The sequence below is a fragment of the Manis pentadactyla genome, chromosome 4 (genome assembly GCF_030020395.1).
Source record: "Manis pentadactyla isolate mManPen7 chromosome 4, mManPen7.hap1, whole genome shotgun sequence".
Taxonomy (NCBI): domain Eukaryota; kingdom Metazoa; phylum Chordata; class Mammalia; order Pholidota; family Manidae; genus Manis; species Manis pentadactyla.
The window spans coordinates 141,057,242-141,081,038 of record NC_080022.1 but is presented as its reverse complement, the minus strand read 5'-3'; the positions used below and the strand labels follow the sequence as shown (position 1 = coordinate 141,081,038).

At 49.1% G+C, this 23,797-nt stretch overlaps 2 protein-coding genes across 3 annotated transcripts; both read right to left on the bottom strand.

Annotated features, from left to right (window-relative positions):
* Nucleotides 1-1,453: 1,453 nt before the first annotated feature.
* On the bottom strand, nt 1,454-11,864 carry SCARF1 (scavenger receptor class F member 1). 2 transcript variants are annotated; one of them, XM_036906193.2, is made up of 11 exons: nt 11,689-11,863; nt 11,288-11,349; nt 10,954-11,055; nt 9,548-10,073; nt 7,810-8,028; nt 7,299-7,427; nt 6,431-6,534; nt 5,822-5,942; nt 4,394-4,515; nt 4,165-4,311; nt 1,454-3,541 (listed from the first exon to the last, which is right to left on the bottom strand). In XM_036906193.2, the coding sequence occupies exons 1-11, from the start codon at nt 11,787-11,789 to the stop codon at nt 2,682-2,684; spliced, it is 2,493 nt and encodes an 830-aa protein (XP_036762088.2). In that variant the 5' UTR covers nt 11,790-11,863; the 3' UTR covers nt 1,454-2,681. The 2 variants fall into 2 exon arrangements, with proteins under 2 accessions (XP_036762088.2, XP_036762089.2); XM_036906194.2 differs by having other exon boundaries at nt 3,272-3,541; nt 4,165-4,274; nt 11,689-11,864.
* Nucleotides 11,865-19,792: 7,928 nt separating this feature from the next.
* RILP (Rab interacting lysosomal protein) lies at nt 19,793-23,488 on the bottom strand. Its single transcript, XM_057501057.1, has 9 exons — nt 23,224-23,488; nt 23,057-23,150; nt 22,862-22,968; nt 22,564-22,773; nt 22,147-22,256; nt 21,634-21,756; nt 20,960-21,043; nt 20,594-20,688; nt 19,793-20,562 (listed from the first exon to the last, which is right to left on the bottom strand). The coding sequence occupies exons 1-9, from the start codon at nt 23,449-23,451 to the stop codon at nt 20,450-20,452; spliced, it is 1,164 nt and encodes a 387-aa protein (XP_057357040.1). The 5' UTR covers nt 23,452-23,488; the 3' UTR covers nt 19,793-20,449.
* Between the last annotated feature and the right edge of the window lie 309 nt (nt 23,489-23,797).

The window sequence follows — 23,797 nt, the reverse complement described above, 5'->3', positions numbered from 1 at the left end:
TCTCCACCCTACCCCATCCCAGTGAGCCATGGGAAATGTAAATGTGACCTCTGCTAAAATTCTCTAGAAACTGTCATTTGTCCTGCAGAGTAAAGTTCAAGTTCTCCAACCTGGTCCACACAGGCTCCTTCCCACCAGTCCCTTCCTCCCTCTGTAGGCTGGTTGACCTACCTGGTCCTAAATGCCAGTCACATAGAATTGCTTGTGGTCCTTGCACATGCTGTTCTCTCAACTCTGACCCTCAAACATAGTCCCTTCCTAGACAGCACCTCCTCCAAGAAGCCTTCCCTAACTACTCTCCATAATGCTCTCCACTGTCTTTGTCCACTGATGGCAGTGTTTTATAATTATCTGTCCATCTGTTTGTCTCTCCCTTTTCCCATTGATTATGAACTCTTTGGGGACACAAATGGTATCTTATTCATCTTTGAATAAGATACAGAGCATCCTTTAATACAGAAGTAAGCACAAGACACACAATACGAGCCTGTTGAATGAAAAGCATGAACAAATGCAAAGGGGTGACAGACAGTTGCTAGGGACAATGGAGTCAGAGCTGGGAGAATGATGGTAATTCCAATAATAATTACTCTTCATTGAGAGCTAAAAATTTACTAGATGCTTTCCATACTTTGTCATTTAATCCCCACAACAACCCTGAGAGATGGCCATTATCCCCATTTCTCAGATGGAAAAAACTGAGTCTTTAAGTAATATTTCCAAAGTCACAAAACAAATATGTTAGAACTGAGATACGAATCCAGGTGTATTTGTATGAATTTTTTTTCTGTCTTTTTGTCTGAAATGTTAAAGCCCCAACAGCAGCACTCCTGGCAAATCATAAGCTACTATGATATGAGAAGAAAATGTAAAAGATTATTTCATGATTTTAGGGTAGAGAAGACCTTTCCAGTAAGCATGACATGAAACCCAGAGGTCAAAAAGAAAAAGACCATCTAAATTAAAATTTCAAATTTCCATAGAGGAAAAAAAAGATGGGCAAAGAATTAATATCCTTGATATATGTAAATACACTTATAAATTACTGAGAAAAAGATGAATGCCTCAATCGAGCATTGGGGAGAAAATATAACCAGATAATCTAAAGGAAAAGTATAAATAACTATTAAAGATATGAGAAGCTCAACCTGAGTGAGACTGAAATTTTAATGTACCATTTTAGATAGAAAATAAAAAACACTTGTACAAAGATTTTAACCTTTAAAGAAGATTTACTATGTTATTTATTTTTATTGTGCTAAAATGATTTCATTCTTAACCTAATCAGATTGGATGTGGGGAAATAAATACAGCACCACGATTTGTGAGAAAGGGCAATTGGAGTAAGTGCAGAAATGTTTAATGTTCTTTCCCCATAACCCAGCAATTCCACTTCTGGGAAACTCTTCTACAGAAAAACTTAACACAAGCACAAAAAGAAATATGGACAAAGTTGTACACTGCATCATTTATTGCATCAAAACAATTAGGAACAACCCAAATCCCCGTAAGCTAGGGATGGTTTAAATAACCTGTATTATTTCCACGTGATGGAATCCCATATAGCCATTTTTTATAAAAAGAGGTAGCTTTACATTTACTGACATGAAAGATATCCAGCATATATTGTTAAGTAAAAAAACAAATTGTAGAACAGTATTTTTTGTTTGTTTTCATGTGCACAGAAAGCAAGCCTCTAAATTGTTCATGTGATTCTCTGAGCACTGAGATAGAAGGGGAAGCACTCTTTATTTCCTCACTAGGGAATACAAGTACGTGAGGAAAGAATTCAGAACAAGACCAAAAAGCATTCAGTGGGAAGTAAGTTTGGCCCCCTTTTTGTCCCCCAGCTGCTCTGGGGAGAAGGGAGATCTCTTTTTTACTTTATACATGTCTGTAATGTTAGTACTTTTTACTTTTATAAAGAACATAGCTTTTTAATGATTTTTTTTAAATTCAGTCTAGTGAAAGAAGTAAAAAAGGATGTTCACTGTGGCAAATTTGCAAATTCAACAGAAGTTTAAGAAAAAAATAAGTATCAGCCAAAATCTCATCTCCCAGAGAAAAATGCCATTGAATGCCTTTCCCTCGAATCTTTTTTATGCGCGTACTTTTTTAAAAATCCATAGAACAGTCATGAAATATATACACAAAATGGAAGAATCCTAAAGATGTATCCTGAGGAAAAAACAAATTTCTAAAAAGAAAACTTACTTTTTATACTTAACAGTATAGCATGAACATCCTCCCATATCTTCCATATTAAATATTTTTGTACAACATGACTTTTGTGGTTGTTTAGGAACCTACTATAAGAAATATTTCTTTAACCAATCTTTTGCCATCAAACATTTGTTTCCCATTTCAGAAAAATGTTTTGCAAATGAAGGAAAGAATAGCTTTTGGGGGAAAACAGAGTCCACGACAACAGAGAAAATGTCCCTGCAGCCATCTCTTTCCCCTTCCTGACCCCATCCTGTGGGGTCTCTGCCCAGGCCTTCCACAGCATCACCAGGGCCAGCTGGCCCCAGACTCTGATGTTTCCACATGGAAGGACAGAGGCTCTGATATGTCTTTCCTGGCCCTGGGATCTTTTACCAGCACAAAACACAATCTGATCCAGGGGCATTTCAGATGCCTATCCCCATTCATAGTCTTTCTACTCTCCAAATTCAAGGTCCTCAGGGTGCTGGTGACCCAGAGATAGGGGCAACATTCTCATACTGGGGCTCCTCCTGCCCTTCCTTGTCAGCCAGCTTCTGGGGATCCTGTTCTGGTGGGTTACCCTCAGGTGCCAATTCCTGGGCCCTCCCCGAGTTCTTGATGCCATCCCCCAACCCCCTGGCCACTTCCTCTGGCCTGGTTCCTACAGATTCCAAGGCCCCAGTGAGCTCCTCATTCGGGACTGAGCTGGGGCTCTGATTAGCAGAGCCAGAGGCCAGCCCAGGACTGCCCTTGTTCCGACTCAAGGCCCGGCGTGGAGGCTTGGGGATGGCACTCTTGACCTTGGGCTCTGCCTGGCCTTTGTGGAAGCTACCAAAACGGCGGAGAACAGACCGGACGGGGCCCTCAGATCCCTGGGGTGACCCTGCCAGCATGTAGATTGTGCTCATGGAGCCTGAGCTCTCCCGGACATTGCCCTCGATGGCTTCCACACGCTCAGCCACTGTCCGGCCACCAAGCGGGAGCCAGCGGCGGCCAATGGCAGAATCCCTGGGGCTGGCAGCACCAGGAGAGGCCTTGTCCGCATCTCCTTGCTCTCGGCCTGTGGACTCTTCGGTCTCCTGGCTCTCAGGACCTGGTTGGGCGCCCCGAGACAGCCTCTTGGGCTTTCGGAGTGGGCTGGAGAGCTCCCCTGAGCTTCGGTGGATCTGCGGTGCAAACTTGGTGCCTTCAGCAAAGGAGACCGATGGTCGCTTGTTCCGTGCTAAACTGGAAGTGCGTGGGATGGGGAACGGTGTGGAGGCATCCTCAGGGGGAGGGAAGGGACCTCCAACCAGGCTGGCCTCTGGCAACTCTGCTTGGGCCACAGGGACCATCCCTGGCAGAGGAGACAGAAGAGCTTGATCTGGCCACCCCAAACCATCTTCTCACCCAGCTCAGCATCTTTTGGGAGGCCTCAAAAATGGGGCAAGGAAGAGGTGAGGATGCAAAGAGGCAGGGGAAGGGCATTCAGATGAACACTGTTACTTCTAGTTCTCCACCCCTCTCTGCTTGGAACTAAATGCCACACTCTGACCAAGCTAAACCTCTTTCAGTGCCACACGGCCATTCCCTCTCACCTCTGGGCCTTTGTGTACACTGTTCCCTCTTGCTGACCCTAACTTTCACTCTGCTAACTCCTACTGATTCTGCTAGACTCAACTCCAGTGCCACTAACACTGAGAATCTTCCCTGACCACAGCCACCCTTGACATAACCTGGATTATGAGCCCCATCAGAGCATGTATCACTCTGTCCCCTAAATGTCTGATGACTGCCTACCAGACTATAAGCTTGATGAGTGCAGGCATCTATCATGTAGTATACTGTGTCCCATAGCCAGGAGCAGTGGCTGGCACAGAATCACAGAATAGGGGCTTGATACACCTTGGCTGAAGAAATAAAGAAGAGGTTATGGTGGGCAGGGCTGCACAGGGGCTGGGGGTGCTGTTTGGGGGCTACCTTCTTGGGGTGGCACGCAGTAGGCAGGACCCTCGTACTCCTCTCCAGACTCAGGATCGGAAGAGAAGGAGTCATCTGTGGCCCAGCCCGCAGAGGGTGGCTCAATGAAGCTGTGGTTGAAGGGGATCTCCGGGTCGTGGTGTGAGACTGCAGGGGGCACCAGGTCAGGCACAGAGCTCTACAGGAAGCCTCTTTTCCTCCCAGCCCCTCACTCTCAGCCCCTGCTTACCTGTCACCCAGGGAAGCTTGTGGCTGCTGAGGGAACCACAGGGCAGCATGGAGCCCAGGCTGGTCACTGCCCCCCAGACCTGCAGCTTCATCCTGGACACAGCAGCTCCGTCTCTTGCTGGCCTGAGAACATAGGGTGGTCAGTGCCCAAAGCCCCTGGTGGGGGAAGCGTGGGGGCAGGAGAAAAGGTCAGGACCATCCTAGTCCCAGGGTTACTCTGAGGGAGGCAGGGTGACAGGGAGATGATCTACTTTAGTGGCTCCCTATAACTATAGAGCAAAATCCAAACTATTAAGCCTGGGATTTGGGCCTGCCACAGAGAGCAGCATGGTTCTAGAGTCAGACAGACCTGGGTAGCAACTCTGGCTCAGATTTCACCTCTCTGATCCTCAGTTTCCTCCACTGTATAATGGGGTCAACAACTCCTATCCATCAGAGCTTTTTCCAAGACCCAGAATAATGCCAGGCACTTGGTGGGGTACCCCAAAATGCAGCTATGTGTTCTTATCATCCTAGCTGAGTCCCAGCTCACCTCGTGGAAGTGGCACCTCCTCCAGGAAGCCTGCCTTTGTCCCCTTCCCCAAGCTGGAAGTGACTGCTTTCCTCATTACTATTCCCGACAGCCTTTGCACATGTCCTGGTCCTCATGTGGGGGGCTGCTTCCCCATCCCAGGCTCTGTGCCTCAGGGGACAGGCTGCTGGGTCTGCTCATCTGTGAATACCCCACAGCACAGAAGAGGATGTGCTCAAGCGTTAGGACGTGAACTGATAAGACCACTGGACAAAGAGGCCAGAAAACAGGGCATGGGCTTTGTGCACTGGCTGGATCACCTTGGGCCACAGTGTCCTCTGAATTGAGAATATAAATCCTCCTTCTCCCACATCCCTTGCTGCAAACCTCCGTGCTGCTGGGAGTCTCCAAGAAGCCAAGAAGTGTGAAGAGATTTAGTAAAGGAACAAAGCTCTGTGCGAGCTACATTCCCTGGCCACAGGCCCTGCAAGGCCAAATCCTGCCCTTTGTCTGCTTTTCTCGTAAAGTCACATTCTCTGATAACCCACTGCTCAGACTTGTATGTCACCCTCCTTTCTTTAGGGGATGAGGCCTGGTCTCTTCCCCTGCCTGTGCAGAGATGCCCCGGGGCTTCTGCCTTCCTGCCCTCCTCCTCTGATCTGGTCGTCCTTAAGGCACCCTCAGCCTCCTGCCGTTCATGCTCACGTGACTCAGAAGCTCTTCCACTGAAGGATTCCAAAGAAAGCAGGCAGCTGCCCTGGTGTCTTCAGACCATGGCCACTGCCAGCTACCTCATTACCTCTGACCTAAGTGTGTGACAAGGCCAGCCCCTTCCCGACCCTGGAAAGGCAACCAGATGCCACCTTGCTCCCACCATGGCCAGCGCTATGGGGTGGGAAGGGATAGGCCAGCGTTCACCTGTCCTTGGGATCCAGCCGGGTGGCCTGGCAGCAGCACACACAGCAGGTGATGCCCAGGAGGAGCACCAGCAGAGGCACAAGAATGCCAGCGATGAGGGCAGCGTCCTGACTGCGAGGCCCTGGGGGTGCACGGATGGTCAGAAATTCAGGGCCTTCCTGTCTCTCATTCCTTAGGTCTCATCTCCAGCTCTGGGTTCCCCTCTCCCCAGAATCTTCCTCCTGTGAGTCCCTCCCCCTCTTCTGAGAGATGTAGACTGCTCAGCCTGGAGGCCACCTCCTCTACGCAGCTTCCCTCCTGGTTTGTCCCCTCTTGATGGTTCATGGCCTGTTGCCCAAGCCCTTGGCCCCAATTCTCATGCCTGATTCACATCCCAGTGTCCAGCCCTGCCTAGTCATTTTCCTGGGTGCTAGCCTGGTTTCTCAGGGGGCAGGGGCTCAGTCACATCTTCAGGGGGCCCCAAAGTTGGCTGATCCACACAGATTTCAGGCATAGGGAATGTCTCTGAAGTGGGCTCAGCCTCCCTGTCACGTGATAACCCCCTGGAGTCCATATAAAGGGCTAGTCTTTCCCTGGTTACTGTCCTCTGCACCCTCCTTTCCACCTTACCCAGCTGGCAGGCCCCAGAGACAGGGTGGCAGGGTCCCTCTGGGCATTCACAAGGAACAGAGCAGTTATTTCCATGGAAGCCAGATGGGCATGAAGAGTTGCAGCTGTGGGCATGACAAGAAAAACAGGCTGAAGACTGGGTGAAGAGGGTTGGAGGTGGGCAGGGGACAGGGGAAGGTAGATTTCTGGGCACTGCTCCCCACCCCCAGCCACGCAGACTTCCCTGGATGATCCCCAAGCAGATTCCTCTGGCCTCTGAGCCACATTCTAATACCCCTGCCTGGCAGTGTTTGGGAGAATCCATCAACGCCTAAGCTCATCTTCCAGGGAGATCACCCCCAGGCCCTCAGGGTGTAACCCTCGGGCAGGGTTCACCTCCCATGATCCTCATCCCTTGCCCACCCAGCACTAATGCAAAACAAGCCAGATGCCAATGGCGCCCAGAGAAACATCCTCCAGCAGTTTCTAGAGGTCTGAGCCCATCCCAACACTGCTCCTATCTCTCCAGCCTTCAGAGTTCTCCTCTAAAATGAGATCTCTTCCATTTTAGAGTACATTCTCTCCTATAGGTGGAAAACCCGACACTGGAGACATCGATAATGATGACGACCTTAGGGGAACAACCATGGGGTTTGGAGGCCTAAATAACTTCTCCATCTAGTTAGGGAGTCGGGCCTTTTAGATTAGACATGACTCTGACCCTCCTTTGGAAGATGCAGACCCCACAACATGAAGAGTAACTTCTTGGTTATGAGGATGCTGGGTGGGTAACTGGGAGGTGGAGAAGGCCAGGAAGGAAGTTCAGGAAACAGATTGTGCAGAGGCCTGACCTAGGCCCCTGCCTCCCTGCCAGGGCCCCAGTCCTCACCTGGGCCCCCAGTAGCCAGTGTTGCAGACACATTCCCCAGTCACAGCATCACAGATCCCCTGAACACAGGTGGGGCAGGTAGAGCCACAGCCCTCCCCGAAGGTGCCAGTCGGGCAGGAGTCTTCACACCTGAGGCGAGGCAAGACTCAAATGGGGGACAGAGCAGGCCACAGGGGGCCTTACCCATCTTTCCCCCATGCTTCTGGACTCAGCACCCCAACTCTCTACTTCTCAGCAGTGAAGCTCAGATGCAAACAAGGCCTTGAACCTGGGGTCAAAGATTACAGGGCTCTGGAGGAAGGACAGCAGGATGCCTGGTGGAGGAGCTGGAAGGGAACCTGGCCCAGGACCACATCAGAACCCATCTCTCCCCTCACTTTCCTCCAGTAGGCAGGCCCAGAGGGCTGCGTGAATGTGTGTATTGGGGGAGGGCGTGGCTCCCTCTGCAGAAGCAGCTGAGGTGAGTACCCTGAGGGAGCTGCCCTCCACCCTGAGCAGGCCTGCCCCTCACCTGGGCCCCAGCCAGCCAGGGTCACAGCGCTGACAGCGCCCAGTGTCTGGCTGACAGGCTCCCCCAAGCCAGCAGTGAGGACACTGCTGCCTGCAGCTCTCGCCGAAGGTGCCAGGTGGGCAAGGCTGGTGGCACTGGGTCCCGTTCCAGCCTGGCTCGCAGGACTCACAGCTGCCTGTGTCTGGAGAGCAGGGCTCATTCTGCTTGCAGTGGCCACAGCTGGGAAGAGAAGGCATTCCTGGGAGTACTGGGGGGCGTGTGAATGGAGTGCCCACCCAGGCCACTAGGGGCTCTGAGAGCATCCAGGTCCCAGCTGGGTCACTCAGGCAGGTTTGAGCCTCAGTTTCTCTATGTTGTTCAACAAAAAGGCTGGACAAATGATCTCTGTGGGCTCTAGCAGAATTCTGGCCCTCTCCTTCCCTCGTCCCAGGATCACCAGAAGCTCCCAGCTCAGCCAGAGCTGCCATGTGACCACCACAAACTCTGCCTCCTTTCCGCCCAGCATGCCCCTCCTCTCCCTTTCCCCGGGCGTGAGTGGGACTCAGTAGTTTATCTTCTCTGTTATAACACAAAAATGCATTAAAATACAAACATAAAATAGCTGTTTTCACCACTATAATTTCAAGTTTATCTAATGTTTTTGAAAATTAGTTTCTGTTTTATTGAGATGTAATTGGCACTGTATGAATTTAAGGTGTACCACAAAATCACGTGACTTGTATATTTTGTGAAATGATGACCACAGGAAGTTGGCACCCATCATCTCACACTCGTACAAAAAAAATATTTTTTCTTGTTGACGAGAACTCTTAGGATCGATTCTCTTAGCAACTTTTCCAATAAGGTTTTATTTTATTTTAACTTTTCCTTGATCCTTAACAGTAACTTGAAGTTTCTGCCTCCAGATACTTAATTATCTGGGATCATATGCTTGGATCAGACCTATTAATGAGGGGAGCAGGGGAAATCATAAAATCAATATAGCATATCCTGACCAGCATCATAAATAAATAAATACATGAGAAAAAGATTAGAAAACACTATAGTATATATATACATATACACATATATATACACACGCACATATACAGAGTGTATTATATATTATATAAGTAGTAAAGATAAGTATGCAGTTTTCTGGTTAAGCTTTTACTTCAGTTATATACATATATACATAATGTATATTATATACATAGTTATATACATACATATGCAGTTATATATAGACAGTTACCTACATATATATGTTATATACATGTAGTATATGTTATATATGTAGTAAAGATAAATATTACTTGGTTAAGTTTTTACTTCAGTTACGTACATATGTATGTATATACATTGCTGTGTGTTGGGTGGATGTAAAACGGATTTCCCATTGTGGGTAGAGCCGGTCAAATCTGAAAGCCACTGATTCTTAATGGGACCCTGCAATCGCTTTGTCGCGTGATTCATTCTTCCTGTTTCTAAGCATGGCTTGCTAATACTAGTATTTTGGGTTTAACGGTAACTGGACGGAAAGGGTGGGCGAGGAAGGCCATAGGGGCGTCGAGGGTCTTTCCCCCCCTTTTCATTCGGTCCTTGGTTATGTTTGCGGAGAGCACCGCGCAACCTTCCTCCGGCGCCCCTCTTCTTCCCGCCTCATCCCTTCGCTCGCTCTTCCCATGCCCTCCTTGACACCCCCTCCTCTGTCCCTGCCCTCTCCAGCTTCCCGCCCTCTCTCCGCGCCCCGACTCACCTGTGGCGGCACTGCGCCCCGTAGCTGCCGGCGGAGCAGGGCATCTCGCAGCGCGCACCGCGGAAGCCCGGAGGGCAGACGCACTGGCCGGAGGTGGAGCTGCAGCGGCCGCGCACGCACTCACACTGCTGCCGGCACTCGGGTCCCCACCAGCCGGGCCGGCAGGTGCAGCGGCCCGAGTCCTGGGCGCACGGAGAGCCGTGGCAGCCGCAGCGGAAACTGCAGCGGCGGCCCCACCAGCCGGGTTCGCATAGGCAGGAGCCAGTGGCCTGATCGCAGCGCGCCGCCGCCGGGTTGCACTGGCAGGGGCGGTGGCACGTGGTCGACCACCAGCCGGGCTCGCAGCGGCACGCGCCTGACGCGGGGTCGCAGCGCCCGTGCGGGCCGCAGATGCACGAGAACTCGCAGCGGCCGCCCCAGCGGTTGGCTAGACAGTGGCACACGCCGGTGGCCGGCTCGCACTGGCCGTGTGGGTGACAGGTGCAGATCTCGCGGCAGTCCGGGCCCCAGTACTGGCCTGGGCAGCCTGTGGGGGTCGGGCGGGAGGGCGACGGGAGGGTGATGGAAGGCAATCATCGGACTCAGGGCCAGGCACAGATCCCTGCCCAGCTCCTGCTTCAACAAGGACAGGCTTGCTCTCCCAAGAGCCTGGACAGACCCTCAGAACATCTGGTAACTTATTCTCCAGGGGCCCAGTTCACTTCCTGCCTCAGGCTCTGAATTACAAAAGCCCTTAGCAGTGGCCCAGCCAGCCTCCCACTTCATATTCCGGAACACACTTGAAGGTCCTGAATGGGAAAGGGTCCTCCCAGAGTCACACAGAAGGAGGGGGTGGGGGGGCACTTCCTTCATGCCCCTTCCTCCCTCTCATTGGGCCCCCCCACTGGGCTGGAAGTAAGCTGACTGTCTATCCTGGCCTGGTTGCTGACTGTCAGGGTCTCAGGAGAAACCACATTTCCCCCTATTGTCTCCTGGCAATCCTAATTCCTGGTAGCGGCCCTCTGGCTATCCTGCCCACCAACCCCCTTCCATGCCCCTCTGTCTGCCAGAGACGGCAGACAGCCCAGCCAGGGGCCTCCTCCTTCCCTCCACACACGTATAAACTGGGGGTGTATGGTTGTGTGAGTGGAAAGACTGAAATGCATCCATTTTGCAACCAACAGGGATCACCAGCATCTTTTTTGAGAGGTTGGGAAGGAAGGTGAGGGGCCCAGAACCGAAACTGGGTAGGGCTTTGGGCAAAAGGCAAATGACTCAGGGTATCTCCCAAGGGTGCGTCACTTCCTAACTCCGGACCTCAATTTCCTCAGTGAAGCTTAGAAGGATTCTGGCCCTGCTATTCTAAGATCACATTCCTACTTGTGCTGCCCAGCCACTTCATCCTCCAGGGGAAATTCTGGACTTACGTGAATTGCACTGGGCCCCGAAGAATCCAGGTTTACATCGACAGAGGCCTGGTTTCACGCATACCTCGTCTTCCCGGCAGGCATCCAGCCCCTCACAGATGGCTGAAAAATACCCCACCCAGGTCGAAAGGGCTGGGGCACGACCGGGGGACACGCTGCCCTCTCACTGGCTCTGGGTGCCCTGCCCCTCAAAAGCCTTTCCCTCGGGGCTGGGGGTGTGTCACAGGACAGACCCTAGCTCTAGCACTCAGAAGGAGAAGCCCCAGGAGGGGAGCGAGGGTCACCAGGCTATGGCCTGCCTCTCCTCTGATAGGGGTCCACCCTGGCTACTCACGGATAGTGCATTGTTGATCTTTCTGCTTCCAGCCTGGACAGCACTGGAGCTCAGCAGAGAGGCTGTGGGGCAGAGAGGGGTCAGCCGGGTGCAGCCTGGCTCCACAGGTGGATCACTGTCTCTGGCTGAGATGTGGGGAAGCTGCCTCAGCCCCATCAGGCAGGCCCAGCCAAGAATCACAGCCCCCTGTCCCCAGTCCTTTCCCTCTCTTTCCCTGGCCTTGCCACCATCTGCCCTGACATCCACCACCTGACTACCCATTCCTGGTGGCTGCCCTTTGTCCCTGAGCTCCCTCCCTTCGCCCATGACCTCTTCCTTTGTGTCCTCCTTTCCTCCCCATGCCTCAACGCCAGTTCAGCCACTGCCTGCTCATCCCACCATCAGCCTTCCACAAGACCCACCTGCTTGCCCTGCAGACGTGCTGCCCATTGGGGTCCAGCTCAGACCCCTGAGTCTCCCGAGTCCCAAGCAGCAGCAGAGGAAGCAGCAGCCCTAGCTCCATGGCGGCCAGTACAGCCAGAGGGCTTGGTTTAGTCTGGCCCCCACAGCTCACAACCCCCTCCCTGCTTCCTCCCAAGGCTTTTCCTGAGGAAACCAGGCCTGAGGGGCGGTCTGCCATGAGGCACCTCCCTGAGGGCGGGCGGGTGAGGGGAGGACCTGACACCAGGGAAATGAAAGGAAAAGGAAGGCCAGTGGCTAGAGCCAGGTGGGGGCTTGTCCCTGTCTGGAGAGGGCAGGAGGATGAAGCTGTAAGTCCCAGGCTTGGGGGACAAGTCGTGTGTGGGAGCGCTTGTATGGGTAGGAGTCATGAGGGAGCCCCTGCTTTCCATAAGGCCATACTCTCCAGGCAAGGCCTGAGCTGGGGGAGGCCTCCCTGCCAAGTGACAGCCCAGGAACCTTGTGAGGAAATCTCAGCCTGCTGTCACTCCTGGCAGAGCCAGGTGGGGGTAGACCATGGGAGACAGACATGGAGTATCATGGTGTGTTGTGCCAGTCTCAGCCTATCAATAACCTATATTGTGGCTGGCCCAGCCCTTGTGGTTCTTACTGTGACAGCAAGATGCTCTTCAGCAGCAACCATCAGCAAACTTTGAAAAAATTAAGATTTTTTATTTACAAGACCTGGAAATTACACAGCATACCTGGGGCCACACAGCAAGGTCACACATAGGGAAAGAGAGCGCACGGGCCTGCGGTTCTGCTTTTATTGGAGTTGACGGTGGGGACCTGATGTTTTGTGGGCTCACTCCTTATTGGTGAATTTAAAAACAGAAGATCAGGAATTGAAAGCGTGGGGAAGAAAAAGGACAAATGGCCCAAATGGTCAAATCAACCAAGGAAGGGCTCTAAAACAGAGGAGCCTCAGTGCGGGAAGGTGGCCTAGCTATTTATCTGTCTGACAATGTGTTCATTTGACAGCTGTCTTTGAAGTAGATGTCTCTTTGAAATGGATACTTTGGTGATCAAAGTTTAAATCAGGTGTTTTATGCCTGATTTAAACCAAACCAAACCAAACCAAAACTGTCAGGGCTTATATTACCATCCACCCTGTGATGCCGAGGCATCAGCATCAATGGTGAGGACATAACTGCCTAGGTAGTTGCTATGCTAAAATCAGGGGTAAGACACATTGTTACCCAGAAAGTACACGTCTAAATATAGTAGCAAATCTCAAAACAATTATACAGCCAATATCTGAAATCCAGTCCAATGCCAGTGTCCTAAACTTGAAATGTCCAGCCATGGAACTAATCTCATCTCAGGGGCCCTGGGATTATATTTTAACATCTTGGGCCATCTGGTATAAATAGGTTTGATCTTGTCTTGAGTGGGTAGATTGTTCCATAGCTCATCACATGAGTCTCTTAGCCTGGGGAATAGGTCACTTCAATTAGAGGTTATGTTTCATTTCAGGAGGTGGTGATGCACTTTGGTGGGCTTCCAAAATTAGACCTATATGGTGTATTAAGAGACATTTCTATGGAAACAAAAAAAGAAAACAAAGATTAATGATTGGAGCAGATTATAATCCCAGTTTCCAAATTCTGAAGGCAGCCAATTGAGATTTTTTGATGTCAGGTTCGAAGCATCTTCAGATGGAGTGAGGACAGGCAGTCGCAATCTGATAGAAGTTTCTGGTTTGCAGTTTGAATGTCTCTGATGATCTTTCTGAATGGCCATACAGCAAATGGTACAAAGATTATCCATACATGAGCTATTGTGATTTTTTCTAAAGTTTGTATCAAGTTATCTGTATTCCAGTTTGCAGGGCTTCAGTTTTAGTGCTCAATGATTCCAAGTCAGAAGGGTGGGAGAAAACTGGAAATGTTAGGTTGGAGATTTGTAGCCAGATATTGGCAGAAACTAGAAGAATTCAGCATCTTGTCCAGTTTAATGAACAGTATTAGAATCTAATATTCACAAAGGTGAGCTATTGAAACAATTTTTCTCTCTATAGTCATCCTCATTTTCACCAAAGATAACCAAATTAACACTAATTTGTTTGCAAATTTGGCCTGATTATTTGCATAAATGCAGCAAGAATAGTGGTTGATCAACTATATGTATATATTTTTAACTATATGCTTTGCTGGAACTTTTCATAAGGAATCTCAAATTGAATTAACAGCCTTTTGAGGCCAGACGCCAAGCCAAATACTTGCCATCAGACTTTGCCTGTAGTACCTATAGATGTGGGTGAATTCCTCTCTTCTTGAGATCCCTAAAATATCCTGAGGTTTCTACATTGCCATAAAGTGGCTTTCTTTACTCACCTGGTAAGGCTGCTGAGCATCCTGTAATCAAGGCATTGGGCTGATATTTCCAAGGGGTTTTATTGGCTCCATGAAATCAACCTTAGTTTCTTAAACTGTCTGGTCATATCTGAGTCTATGCATCTCTCTCTCAGATATGACATTCCAGTCAAAGCTTAGTAATATAACCAATGTTTCCGACTGTGTGCTTTTATAAGGAGAACAGATTCTTATAGAACTTATGCAAATAGATATATTTGCATGAAAATATAAGAATTCTCACCGAGAGTTTCCCAATTCTGGAGGGATCAGGTAGGGAGAAAAAGATAAACGTTTCAAATTGTTTATAAAGGTATCTTATCAAATGCTGGACAGCTTAAAAGAAAAGATTTTCTTAAATTGGAAAAACAAAAGATTAGAAACCAAAACTACTTCAAAAATTTTAAAAAATGATAATCATATTTATCAGTTCATTCGGGCCTATGTAATTAATACTTGTTCTGCTTGAGTCCAGTTTTTTCACTAGTTTTGTTGATCTTGCCTGATGATTGACACTGATAATTTAAAGAAGTTTGTAAGGTTTTCATTAAGGCCTATAGAATTTGTCCAGAGAAATGAGTGCCTTGACCACTGGAGATTGTGGAAAGTATTCCCCAAATGGGAAACATCTTAAAATAACAACATTTTGATAACTCATAATGAGTGGCAGTTCAATGTAGTCCAGCTGCAGGTGTTCAAAAAGTCCAGAGAAAGGAAGTCTAAGGCCTCTGCCGACCAAAATAGCTTTTCTTAAATGCCCTAAGGTGGGTGAAGGAATGCAAAAACCAAAAATGGAGTTTTCTGGAAGGTGGGAAGAACCAAACAGCTGTCTGAGTTTGCCATAGCCCTGGCTATTTAACTTATAACCATTGTTTACCCATTTTAATTTTTCTGACTCAGGAGCAGACTGTTGCCATGTTATAATGACATCAGGTTGGCAAAAATATGGTAATGAGGGACCACTTTTTATAGGAGCGGCGGAATGGACTTTATCCATATGTGCTACAATCTTTATTGATTTTATTGTCCATTGTTAAATATCAAATGAGAATTCACTGTAATTAAATCAATAAGAATTCAGTTATCTTTGTGACACATAATATTTTAAAATAATCACTGGAATTACAAATGATAACTTGATTTGGGGAAGCTTGTTGAGAGTATTAAAAGGTTTTAAATCACTTGGTTCCATAGGATAATAAGCCATTGTGAAACAATACTCAGTTATCCATTCAACCATTGTGACAAAGACTTGGAAAGCAAATGCAAAGAGTTATAGAATTACAGAAACCTTAACTCTTTCCATAGAAAAGATTCCATTTTAAGTACAAAAGACCTGATAAATCTAAAACATAGAATCTTTGTTTTCTAGGCAGGTTACCTAAAGATTAAAAAAAAAACTTTATTTACAGTTTCTTAAGAGCAGACCAATAATCTAAGAAAATTTTGTCCTTTTAACAGAGAGAGAGAAAAAGAATTCTAATTTTGCACCAATGTACACATGGTATTAAAACTCATTTGCTTACTTAAATTGATCCCAATCTTAGCCAGCCCTGATCACATATAAATTTCCTTTCCAAAGATTCCTTTTCCATAAACTTTCTATTACTTTCTATTTACATCTTAGGACGAAATTACTTTCTTTTCCCTCAACAAATACGCATTTTCATTCTTCATACCCTCCTTTACCAGAAGCACACATCCTACTCTTTTTTTAATTTATTTTTTATTTTTTTATATTGGTATCATTAATCTACAATTACATGAGGAACATTATGTTTACTAGGTTCCCCCCTTCACCAAGTTCCCCCCACAACCCCCATTACAGTCACTGTCCATCAGCATAGTAAGATGCTGTAGAATCACTACTTGTCTTCTCTGTGTTGCACAGCCCTCCTCGTGCCCTCCCCACATTATACATGCTATTTGTAACGCCCCCTTCCTTTCCCCTGCCCTTATCCCTCCCTTCCCACCCATCCTCCCCAGTCCCTTTCCCTTTTGTAACTGTTAGTCCATTTTTGGGTTCTGTGATTCTGCTGCTGTTTTGTTCCTTCAGTTTTTTCTTTGTTCTTATACTCCACATATGAGTGAAATCATTTGGTACTTGTCTTTCTCCACCTGGCTTATTTCACTGAGCATAATACCCTCTAGCTCCATCCATGTGGTTGCAAATGGTAGGATTTGTTTTCTTCTTATGGCTGAATAATATTCCATTGTGTATATGTACCACATCTTCTTTATCCATTCATCTACTGATGGACACTTAGGTTGCTTCCATTTCTTGGCTATTGTAAATAGTGCTGTGATAAACATAGGGGTGCATCTGTCTTTTTCAAACTGGGCTGCTGTGTTCTTAGGGTAAATTGCTAGAAGTGGAATTCCTGGGTCAAATGGTATGTCTATTTTGAGCTTTTTGAGGAACCTCCATACTGCTTTCCACAATGGATGAACTGATTTACATTCCCACTAGCAGTGTAGGAGGGTTCCCCTTTCTCCACAACCTCTCCAACATTTGTTGTTGTTTGTCTTTTAGATGGTGGCCATCCATACTGGTGTGAGGTGATATCTCATTGTGATTTTAATTTGCATTTCTCTGATGACTAGTGATGTGGAGCATCTTTTCATGTGTCTGTTGGCCATCTGAATTTCTTCTTTGGAGAACTGTCTGTTCAGCTCCTCTACCGACTTTTTAATTGGATTATTTGCTTTTTGTTTGTTGAGGTGTGTGAGCTCTATATATTTTGGATGTCAACCCTTTATCGGATATATCATTTATGAATATATTCTCCCATACTGTAGACATCCTACTCTTTTTATATATAGAGATGTCTCCCTTGTTATTTCTAATAGCTTCAAGACATACAATAATTAAAATTCTTAACCCTTAAAAACTTTAATTTCTAGTGAAAACTATGTAATAAGCAATTGTGAATTGTCTGTTACACCAACATTTTTTAGATTAGCAAATTTATTAATACATTTTATAGTTTCCAGAAATATGTGGTTCTTCATAGTACAATCTCTTACTAAAGCACAAAACAGGTTTATTACTAGACCCAAGTTTATCTTTAGTTTCTATGTAATAGGAAAGCCAAAAGTAGATAAACCTATCTTCAGTAATTAGTATTTCATCATTTTATCTTATTTGGAAATGATCTAAATATTCAATGACTTCAACTTAACACCACTTAACTTAGCAAAATTTTATGGTTTCAGGTTACCAAAAGGATTTGGGAAAACTATTTTTTAAATTTACTTAAAACCTTTTTACCTTATTTACATCTATTCAATTTACTGGTTGTTAACAGATATGTTTAGATTACCCAAAAATGCGTTATCAGACATTAAACAAAGTCAGCCTTTATTCTAAATATTTTTTTCCTGAAAAATTTTGCAATAGAGATAACATTAACTTATTTGATTAGTACACCTAGGTAGAGTAAAAGTTGTATGTCTGCGTTATATTCAATGTTGATAGCTCCAAGATATATCTATATTAATTAAACCAACAAACTTAAACTAGCTTTTATTTACCAAAGATTATCCCAGAACACATGAACTTGAAAAAACATTTGGGTTCGTTTCTATTATATTTCTGAGATTTAGAAATACTTAAAAGTGAATGGGTATAGGCAGAAAGGTATAGGCAGATGGAAAAAGATCTTACAGTTTGCGTTAAATTTTTTTTTAGCCATGAGACAGGTGAGACAGGGCAAAACTCATTAGTTCATAAAAGAAGTTGGATTCAAACTTTCCTTTCCCCCTCCTCAGTTTTAGGCTGAGAGTGGGCATTGTTTTGGTAACCTCTTGGGGTGTTTACATTTCAAAGATACGGTAAGATTTACATCTTCAAAGGACAGAGAAAGAGGGTACGTTTTCTCCTAGGAGCTTTGGTGCCTCCTGGGTGGTTTTAGCAGTCCCAATTAAAATGTGGGAGCCCCACCCTGTAATTAGGGGAAACACCCTGTGAAGAATAATTTTCTGGACTCAGGGTCAAATGCAGCCTCCTCAGGGTTGGAAGTGAAGAGGTCATTTGGGTCAACAATGGTCATGGAAATGAGAAACCCATTGGATTATGCCCATTTTGTGCAGCAGGAGATGGGCCTCATCTTAATGCTTTCCACTGGCTGTGAGCCTTAGCAGTGTCACTGTGAGGGAAGGCTGGGCATGGCGCCAGGCAATAACTATCCGTGTGAGAGGGAGGGCCCTGGCGTGGCTATCAGGGGCGCTAGGGGCCTTCGTCTTCCCTTCTCCTCTTCCTCTGCCCCAGAGTCCTCCATAACACTGTCAGCTTTTCCCTTGGGGGTTGGGGCTCTGTGAAGTGTGTTTCTTTGTTCTGGCCTGTTCAAGGGAAAGCCGGGGGGTGTTCAGGATCTGTGGTATCTCAGAGAAAACAAGCATCCAAGCCCTAATACATCTTTAAGAAAGGCATGGATTTTAGGTCTTCGGAGATACAGGCCAATGGATGAATTTTGGCAGCCATGAGTAGTAATCCAGAGACCTTTTAAACAAATAAGGAAACTTGTAGTAGCCAATGAATTTCTCTGTCTTTTTCTGCTGCGTAAAATCTTCTAAGTTTTCAGTTTCAGTTAAGATACAGTTCTTAATCTCAGTTTCTATTTCTTGAATTTTTTTCTGTTCCTTAATCTTAGTGTTGTTACCACAAAATTGTGGATAATGTCACTGGGAGCCTTCTTCGTAGGTGACTGCTTTCCTTTCCGGACTGTCCCAAGAGACCTCTCTGGGATTGGGTCTGTGACCGCAAATGTGAAATGTGCAGGGTCTTTGGGAAAAGCCCTGAGGTTTCTGGAGCCTAACACCAGGCTCTTGGAATGGTGGCGAGCACGGCATCAAATACCCGGGAAGCGGCCATGAGGATTTGTGGTTATCAAGGAGCTGTGTGTGCCTCCTCAGGGTTCTTAGGAGGCCCTGGCACCAGAAGTTCAGGACATTTTTATTTGTCCATTAATTTTGTAGCAATATCATACCCAGGAATTGGACTCATAAATCCTATTGGGTCAGGGGACAAAGAGTGCCAGTAGTGAGTGAAGTGGTGACACAGAGACCTCAGGCCTCTGTTGTAGTTTTCCTCTGTTGGTGCCATTGGTTTCCAGTTGCAAGACTGTTTCATTCTTCTGGGTGAGGACACGTAGCCTGGGCACCAGCCACCAACTCAGGGGCTGCAGGCAGAGGTCTCCTGTCCTCTCGCCTACAGGAACCCTTTCCTCATCCTTTAACTCAAAGCCTCCCCTTGGGTGGTGATGATAGGTTTCCTCAGCTCTCCTCAGCCTGGAGACATGAAGGACACTTTCACACAGTAGTAGTCAATTAAGGCCTTTATAATTAGTAGTCTAATATCTTGTTAGACCACGTGACCTTGATCATGCTGCTCTGAGATCACTGGAGTATTATTTCGGGTTGGATACTGCAGACAACACACAAGAGAGGCAGTATGCAAAAGCACGTAGCAGCAAGCTGGTCTGAGCAAGCAGTGCTCCCTCCCCAGCTGGTGTTACCGCTGAGTGAAGTGGTAAGTAAGTTGCAGGTGAAGGACATTCCCCTCGGTTAATTGCAAGGGCAATCTCACAATCCTGTGGATTTTGCCAAATTTTTTGTGCCGTTCTTAGCCTATTAATAACTCATGTTGGGGCTGGACTGGCCCTTGTAGTTCTTATGATTGCAAGACACCCTTCAGCACCAACCATCAGCACACTTGGAAAAAATAAAGGTTTATTACTTACAAGACCTGAAAATTACACAGCACACCTGGGGCCATTCAACAAGGTCAGAGGGAGAAAGAAGGGGAATGCACGGGCCTGGAGTTCTGCTTTATTGGGGTTGAGAGTGGGGGCCTAGAGTTTCGTGGGCTTACTTTTTATTGGTGAATTTATAGCACAAGAGCAGGAATTTACAGCGTGGGGAAGAGAAAAGAGAAGTGGCCCAAATGGTCAAACCAACCAAGATCTCTAAAACAGAGGAGCCTCAGTGGAGGGAGGTGGTTTGAGTGTCTGGCTATTTTTGTTCAAGATAGCTGTCTTTGAAGAGGATGCCTTGGCAACCAAAGCTTAAATTAGGCACTCGTATTACAGAAAAAGAAAAAAGCACACCATCCTGGCTTATACTACCCATGGCTACTGCTTTATTACATTAGCCTAGGCCCTCCTCACAACCCCCTGGGCAGTAGGTAGCCAGCTCTCCATTTCATGGATGGAGAAACTGAGACTCAGAGAACAAGTACTTCCATCTGGCCCTGGAGGCTTGGCACAGAGATATAGGAAAGGAAGGTAGTCTGTGAGCACCTCAGCACACCCTGGCTCAGGCAAGATTGGGCGAGAGCCTGGGGAGGGCTGGGAAGGAGGGAGGCCTGTCTTCATTTGTGGTTACACATCCGCCAGCAGGCAGACTGCAGCCAGGCCTCTGGGGCAGCTGTGACCCTCAGACAAAGATGTTCACTGAGGGCAGAGCGGGGCTGCTCAGGAGCTGCGGGCTGCAGGGCTGCTCACAGGCTACAAGGGGGACTGTCGTGGGACCTCCTCGTCCCCCACCAGTTCACCAGGAGCCATGCTGCTGGTCTTGGCTTCCGCTTCACCCCGATATGACAGGCCAAAGCTGGGGGGAGAACCGAGAGGTACTTTGAGTCTGGATGCCGGAGAGGTCAAGGATATAGACTGAGGGCAGGGAGAGGTGAGAAAAGAGGGTACAACAGAAAGAAAGGGCAGCATGAGGTATTGGGGAGGTGAAGGGGTCAGGGCCAGGAAGCAGGAGGGGAGGGGGATGCTGAGAGCTCAGGACAGCAACAGGAGAAAGGGACGCTGAGGAGAACTAAGGTGGGGGGCCCCTCCCGACCCCCACTTCTGCCCTTCCTCTTCCCCCAACTTACAAACTCTGTATTCTGGACTCGGGGGGCGGGGGGTGGTCCTCCTTATCACTGGAGAGCAGGAGCCAGGAGCCATTGTCATCATCGCTGAGGCAAAGGAGAGAAGAGATGTGAGGATTATGTATCAAAGCTCTGAGGAACCATGGGAGTCCAGCTATGTTCAGCCTCTGCACAGCCCCAGGAACAGGTAGGGGAGGAGACAGTGATTACAGGGCCCTCGAGGCTGGAGAGGAGACACTGAAGACATGAAGAATATCTTGATGCTTTTATTTTATAGCCTGACAGACAGCAGGGCCTGGACAATGCTGCAGCCACAGTCCTTACCCCTCTGAGAACACATCTGCCAGGACAGGAAACTGAAATGCATGTGGAGAAGCAGCGTAAGCAGGTTCCTTCAGCAGGATGTACAGCGAGCAAGGCAAGTGGGAGCAGTGGGATCCAGAAAGGATGGGAGCTGGAGAGCAGGCTCGGGGTGGCCCGGCCAGGGTAGCTGGTTCAAGAAGTGACTAGGCTGGGGTGACAGGTTCATTCTGAGACAGCAGACTCAGAAAGTAACCAGGCTGGGTCAGCAGGCTCAGGAGGTAGTTAGGCTGTGTGAGAGCATCACCAGGCTGGCTCCCTGGGCTCAGCAGAACAAGGAGGGTGGGCTGGCTGTGGGAATCAGGGCAGGGACTTACCTGCTCTCTGCTTCCTCTGGGGTCCCTAACATTTTGGCCTTGATCTTCTTCCGTTGCTTCCTGACAGCCACCTTCATGGCTTCCAGCAGGAGCCCGGGGACCCGGTGGTCTGTGAGCAGCTCCCTACAGAGGTCAGGGAGGAGCACAGAGAAAATGAAGAGATGCCAACAGTAGGTCTCGTCACCAGCACGTTGTTCCCCCTTCTGAAACACTCTGCCTTGTGAACACCCATCAGATCTTAGCTTAGGTGTTACCCCTCCTAGGAATACTTCCTTGACTGTGGCTTGGCTGCTATGACCCTTTGCACTGGATGAAGTTCAGTGCACCACCTGGAAGAAGTTCTGGGAGGGCAGAGGCTGGGTGACTCATGTTCTCCCAGTGCTCAGCACAGTGCCTGGCACATGTCACCGTGGATGTACCAATGAAGCGAAGAATGAGGCAGGTGACCTGAGGCCCAGGAACAGGTGTGAGTGGAACCTCCTCAGCTTCCCAGCCCTTGCCCAGTGCCCTCACCTCTGGAAGTAAGCCAACTCCTCCTTCAGTAGGAACACGTTGGCTTTGAGCTCATTCCGCTCCTGAAGGATCTGCTCAAGCTCCTCTCGACTGAAGCCGCACTGCTCTACCTGGGCATCCGCATATGGAAAGAAGGCCTGGTCAGACAGGGATGCTTTCCTGCCCCTGGGCCGTTAGTAGAATTCTAAAGGAAGGGACTGGCAGGGAGACTTGGGGCACAAGGGTGCCACAGTAGATGGCAGCCCAGTGCTCTAGCTGAGAGAGGGAGCGGAGGCTGGCGGGGGCGCACAGTTGTGTGTGCCACCTCCCAGCTTCCCAGTGGACCTGCTATACACCACAGCAAACCTTTCCCGAGTGCCCAAGAAGTGCCAGACCCTGTGGATACTGGGATAGCCCCTGACTCCATAGGACACTCACTGGGTCTTCAGGTGTCCCCGGGGTTCCCGCACCGGTTGTCGCCGGCTCCGGCTCCTGCTTCTGCTCGCACGCAGGCCCTCCAGCCTGGTCTCGTGCCAGCTCTCGCTCACTCTCGCGATCCCGCGCGGCGCGCAATTGGGTTTGCACTGAGGCCAGCTTGTGCCGCAACTCTGCATTCACCAGCAGGAGGCGCTGCAGTTGCTCCTGCAACTGGGGGCGGAGCAAAGGTGCGGCTGGAGAGCGGGGCGCCAGGGGCCGAGAGAGCCCCGCCCCGCCCGTGGCCCCGCCCTGCCCTCACCGCCTCAGTCTCCTGGCTGCGGTGCTGCAGGTCGCGGTTGTGCGCCCGGAGTTCGTCGCGTTGTCGGTCGGTCACCTCCTTGAGCTGCCGCAGCAGAGCGCGCTCCTCTGAGGGAGGGGCGTTCTTAGCAGCGGCCCGCGGGTCGGGAGGCCCGGAGCCGCCCCCAATCCACGCCCGGGCCCGGGCCGCACTCACCCTGTGGCCCGGAGCGCAACTCCCTGCGTAGGTGCTCGTTCTCTTCCCGCAGCCGCCGCAGCTCCAGTTCGGCCTGCTGCGCCAACACCTGCAGCTGGGGAGTCCGGGTTCTCAGGGGCAGGCCCCGGTCGACCCCGCCGGTGGCGTGGGCGGGAGCAGTGACTCACCGAGTCTGGGGCGGGCCCCACGGCAGCTTTTTCCAGGAGCTCCAGCGCCCGCACCACGAGCGGCACGAGCCCGGCAGCCGCCTCTGGCCCGAAGCGGCGCGCTAGCTCCTTCAGCTCAGTGCCCAGGGCTCCCGCTAGATGGTACACGAGCTCCGCGGCTGTCCCCGACCCCGCGACCCCTCGGGGTCCCCAGCCGGGCGCCTCAGGCGCTGTCCTCCTGGGCTCCATGTCCCCCGAAGGCCAAGGGCTGGGACACCTCCCCCCTTTCCAGACCCAACTGGGGCAGGAAAAAGCGAAACAATTCCCGCCCAGGAAGCAATTTAGGGCAGTAGAGGGCGGGGTGGAAACGACAGGGGAGGAACAGCTTAGGAAAAGGCGTGGGGTTAGGAGAGGGCCCTGGACCCCTGGGCCGGAGCCCCCAAGGTCACAGGCAGGACAGCCGCCTTCCAGCCAGGCGACTGAGAGCTGAGGCTGTAAATGGTCACCTTCGTCAAGCCCTCCCCACAGCGCCCAGTGCAAGCTCCACCCGTGTCCGGAGTCATGGGACCCGACTTGGCTGCCAGGCACTCCAGCG